Below are 5,000 nucleotides of genomic sequence, written 5' to 3' on the forward strand. Positions count from 1 at the left end.
CGCCATACCGGACCTCACCAGCTGACAAACAAATCATCGAAGATCAGATTCAGATGGTGCTGGAAGGGAACATCATCGAACCTTCTTCCAGTCCGTGGGCTGCACCTGTAGTAGAAGCCATGTGGAGACCACAGGTTTTACAGAGCTCTTAATCACCTGACAATTAAGGATTTGTTCCCAGTGCCCAGAGTTGACGAATCATTGGATTTCCTAGCTCGTGGAACACTTATTACTACTCTTGATTTGGGGGTTCTGGTGTCGGTAGAGGAACAGTCAAGGCCAAAGTCCTTCCGTCTGGGCCTAGTAACGCCCCAGCCATGTTTCAGAGAGTAATGACCAACGCTCTTGCTGGACTGGTCTGTGCTGTGCAGTGTTCTTGGATGATATCTTCCTCGCATCCCGACCTTTGAACAACACTTGGAAGAGCTCCGGGAAGTGCTGTGTAGACTCGAGTCAGCTGGTCTTACTCTCCAGCTAAGGTGGACAAGTGCAAGACAGATGTTCGTATCTAGTGATGATGCTGTGTTAAGGGTTATATGTGTAATTTCATGTGTCGATTGGGTGATTCGAGAAATACAATCATAATGGTCTTAGATTATCCTTTATTAAGGTATTCCTCCTGGTTCTGGAACGAACTCAAGTTTGTGTATTCTTAAATAATGTTTGTTGTATATAAATCTATGGTTGTATGTTATTCTTTTCTTTCTGTTTCTCTTGCTCTGTGATATGGACCTCATGAATGTCTGGTCTCTGCAAGAACTCTATCCCGGTTTTCCTCCGGACACAACGTGTAACTCTAGGGATTCAGGATAGCTTTACTGACATGGAAGATCGCTTTACATGATAAGAGTCAGACTTCTGTTCTCTTCATGTGTGTGTGTGTGTGTGTGTGTGTAGGTTTGGGTGTGGCCACTCTGTGTGTGGGTCTGCTGGTCCGTGTGCTGGTGACGTTCTGTGTGGTTCTGTTTGCTGGTTTCAACATGAAGGAGAAGATCTTCATATCTCTGGCCTGGATGCCCAAAGCTACAGTACAAGTGAGCTTTGATGAAAACTTCATTAAATCATCTTTTCTTTATTTATAGAGAACTTGTCGACATGTTTTTGAATCCGTCATCCAAACAGGAAATGACATCATTGCTTCCATCTGCTGCACTATCCTGCATGTGTGTGTGTGTGTGATTTATGAGGACAGAAATGTGTATAATGACATGTGTATTACACTGGTATTTCAACGTGAACGTGATTTATGAGGACATTTCCTGACTCCTCGTATTTCAAATGGCTTTAAATACACTAAGCAGTGTTTTATTAAAAATGTAAAAATGCATAAAGTTTCCTGTGATGGGTAGGGTTAGGGTTAGTGTGTGTGTGTGTGTGTGTGATGGGTAGGTTTAGGGTTAGTGTGTGTGTGTGTGTGTGTGTGTGTGTGTGTGTGTGTGTGTGTGTGTGTGTGTGTGTGTGATGGGTAGGTTTAGGGTTAGTGTGTGTGTGTGTGTGTGTGTGTGTGTGTGTGTGTGTGTGTGTGTGTGTGTGTGTGTGATGGGTAGGTTTAGGGTTAGTGTGTGTGTGTGTGTGTGTGTGTGTGTGTGTGTGTGATGGGTAGGTTTAGGGTTAGTGTGTGTGTGTGTGTGTGTGTGTGTGTGTGTGTGTGTGTGTGATGGGTAGGTTTAGGGTTAGTGTGTGTGTGTGTGTGTGTGTGTGTGTGTGTGTGTGTGTGTGTGTGATGGGTAGGTTTAGGGTTAGTGTGTGTGTGTGTGTGTGTGTGTGTGTGTGTGTGTGTGTGTGTGTGATGGGTAGGTTTAGGGTTAGTGTGTGTGTGTGTGTGTGTGTGTGTGTGTGTGTGTGTGTGTGTGTGTGTGTGTGTGTGTGTGTGTGTGTGTGTGTGTGTGATGGGTAGGTTTAGGGTTAGTGTGTGTGTGTGTGTGTGTGTGTGTGTGTGTGTGTGTGTGTGTGTGTGTGATGGGTAGGTTTAGGGTTAGTGTGTGTGTGTGTGTGTGTGTGTGTGTGTGTGTGTGTGTGTGTGTGTGTGTGATGGGTAGGTTTAGGGTTAGTGTGTGTGTGTGTGTGTGTGTGTGTGTGTGTGTGTGTGTGTGTGTGTGTGTGTGTGTGTGTGTGTGATGGGTAGGTTTAGGGTTAGTGTGTGTGTGTGTGTGTGTGTGTGTGTGTGTGATGGGTAGGTTTAGGGTTAGTTAGTGTGTGTGTGTGTGTGTGTGTGTGTGTGTGTGTGTGTGTGTGTGTGATGGGTAGGTTTAGGGTTAGTGTGTGTGTGTGTGTGTGTGTGTGTGTGTGTGTGTGTGTGTGTGTGATGGGTAGGTTTAGGGTTAGTGTGTGTGTGTGTGTGTGTGTGTGTGTGTGTGTGTGTGTGTGTGTGTGATGGGTAGGTTTAGGGTTAGTGTGTGTGTGTGTGTGTGTGTGTGTGTGTGTGTGTGTGATGGGTAGGTTTAGGGTTAGTGTGTGTGTGTGTGTGTGTGTGTGTGTGTGTGTGTGTGTGTGTGTGTGTGTGATGGGTAGGTTTAGGGTTAGTGTGTGTGTGTGTGTGTGTGTGTGTGTGTGTGTGTGATGGGTAGGTTTAGGGTTAGTGTGTGTGTGTGTGTGTGTGTGTGTGTGTGTGTGTGTGTGTGTGTGTGTGTGTGTGTGATGGGTAGGTTTAGGGTTAGTGTGTGTGTGTGTGTGCGTGTGTGTGTGTGTGTGTGTGTGTGTGTGTGTGTGTGATGGGTAGGTTTAGGGTTAGTGTGTGTGTGTGTGTGTGTGTGTGTGTGTGTGTGTGTGTGTGTGTGTGTGTGTGATGGGTAGGTTTAGGGTTAGTGTGTGTGTGTGTGTGTGTGTGTGTGTGTGTGTGTGTGTGTGTGTGTGTGTGTGTGTGATGGGTAGGTTTAGGGTTAGTTAGTGTGTGTGTGTGTGTGTGTGTGTGTGTGTGTGTGTGTGTGTGTGTGTGTGTGATGGGTAGGGTTAGGGTTAGTGTGTGTGTGTGATGGGTAGGGTTAGGGTTAGTGTGTGTGTGTGTGTGTGTGTGATGGGTAGGTTTAGGGTTAGGTTAGTGTGTGTGTGTGTGTGTGTGTGTGTGTGTGTGTGTGTGTGTGTGATGGGTAGGGTTAGTGTGTGTGTGTGTGTGTGTGTGTGTGTGTATGTGTGTGATGGGTAGGGTTAGGGATATGGTTAGTGTGTGTGTGTGTGTGTGTGTGTGATGGTTCGGGTTAGGGTTAGTGTGTGTGTGTGTGTGTGTGTGTGTGTGTGTGTGTGTGTGTGTGTGTGTGTGTGATGGTTCGGGTTAGGGTTAGTGTGTGTGTGTGTGTGTGTGTGTGTGTGTGTGTGTGTGTGTGTGATGGGTAGGGTTAGGGGTAGTGTGTGTGTGTGTGTGTGTGTGTGTGTGTGTGTGTGTGTGTGTGTGTGTGTGTGTGTGATGGTCCGGGTTAGGGTTAGAGTGTGTGTGTGTGTGTGTGTGTGATGGTTCGGGTTAGTGTACAAGGATAGCAAAACAAACCTGTGTGTGTGTGTGTGTTCAGGCAGCTCTCGGCTCCACGGCGCTGGATGTGGCCCGCAATGCCGGAGACGAGCAGCTTCAGAAATATGGCATGGATGTTCTGACGTTGGCGGTTCTGGCGATTCTCATCACGGCGCCGGTCGGAGCGCTGGCCATCGGCCTCACCGGACCCAAACTACTGCAGCAGAACACTCACACACTGCAGAACACACACACACGGGGTGAGCAACACACACACTGCAGAACACACACACACGGGGTGAGCAACACACACTGCAGAACACACACACACTGCAGAACACACACACTGCAGAACACACACACACAGGGGTGAGCACACTGCAGAACACACACACACTGCAGAACACACACTGCAGAACACACACACACACACTGCAGAACACACACTGCAGAACACACACACACACACGGGGTGAGCAACACACACACACACTGCAGAACACACACACACACTGCAGAACACACACACACACACACACACACTGCAGAACACACACACACACACACACACACACACACACACACACACTGCAGAACACACACACACACACACACACACTGCAGAACACACACACACACACACACACACACACACTGCAGAACACACACACACACACACACACACACACACACTGCAGAACACACACACACACACACACACACACACACACACACACACACACACACTGCAGAACACACACACACACACACACACACACACACACACTAAAAATGCTTTTCTTACTCAGTATTTTTGTCTTGTTTTCAGTCCAAATATCTATAAATTCTTTAATCAAGATGCATGTACTAGATGAGTAAAATGCCATAAGATATTATGTGTTTTCCGGGAGAATTCAAACAGAAACAACTTTATTTTTCTGACCCCATTGGCAGATAATTTTGCTTGTTTTAAGCAAAAACTCACTTAATTTGTATTAATTTCCCCAGAAAACAGGACATAATATCTTATGGCATTTTACTCATCTAGTAAATGCATCTTGATTAAAGAATTTATAGATATTTGGACTGAAAACAAGACAAAAATACTGAGTAAGAAAAGCATTGTTTGCAGTGTGTGTTCAATGATAAATGTTTAGAGTAAAGCTGACTCCAGCTTCTTATTCATTTGTTGCTTATGGATGCGTGAACTTCTCCTTTAAAAGACGTGATGATTCCTCGAGCCATCCGTAGCGACGGTGTGACTCAGAGTTACTCAGAGTCAAGAGAGAATTTCCCTTTAAGTGTGTAATAAATCTGACAAAGGCTCTAATAAAGGGGCTTTTGATCTCGTGAAATCCAGATTTTTAGTATTTTTTGTTGCAGCATTTATTAATTGCAGTTCCACATGATACACTGAAACTCTTTCAGCTCATTTCATAACACACTCTCTGTGCCCCCTCTGCTGGTCCATCAGGACATTAGACAGTAGGACTTTGTAGTAATAAAAAATGTTAACAGTTTTTACTTCACCCGTCTTTATGAACCCTTGATCTTGGCA

The 5,000-nt window shown here is 45.7% G+C and overlaps 1 protein-coding gene across 2 annotated transcripts in view; it reads left to right on the top strand.

Annotated features, from left to right (window-relative positions):
• LOC311302502 (sodium/hydrogen exchanger 9B2) overlaps positions 1-5,000 on the top strand; it is a 15,574-nt gene that overhangs the window by 9,275 nt on the left and 1,299 nt on the right. For both annotated transcript variants that reach the window (XM_084428444.1, XM_084428445.1), the window contains exons 11-12: positions 898-1,034; positions 3,504-3,702. In XM_084428444.1, the coding sequence (XP_084284570.1) occupies positions 898-1,034; positions 3,504-3,702 (336 nt within the window). The remainder of the gene's footprint in view (positions 1-897; positions 1,035-3,503; positions 3,703-5,000) is intronic.

This window comes from Rutilus rutilus (genome assembly GCF_951802725.1).
Source record: "Rutilus rutilus genome assembly, chromosome: 13".
Classification (NCBI taxonomy): Eukaryota; Metazoa; Chordata; class Actinopteri; order Cypriniformes; family Leuciscidae; genus Rutilus; species Rutilus rutilus.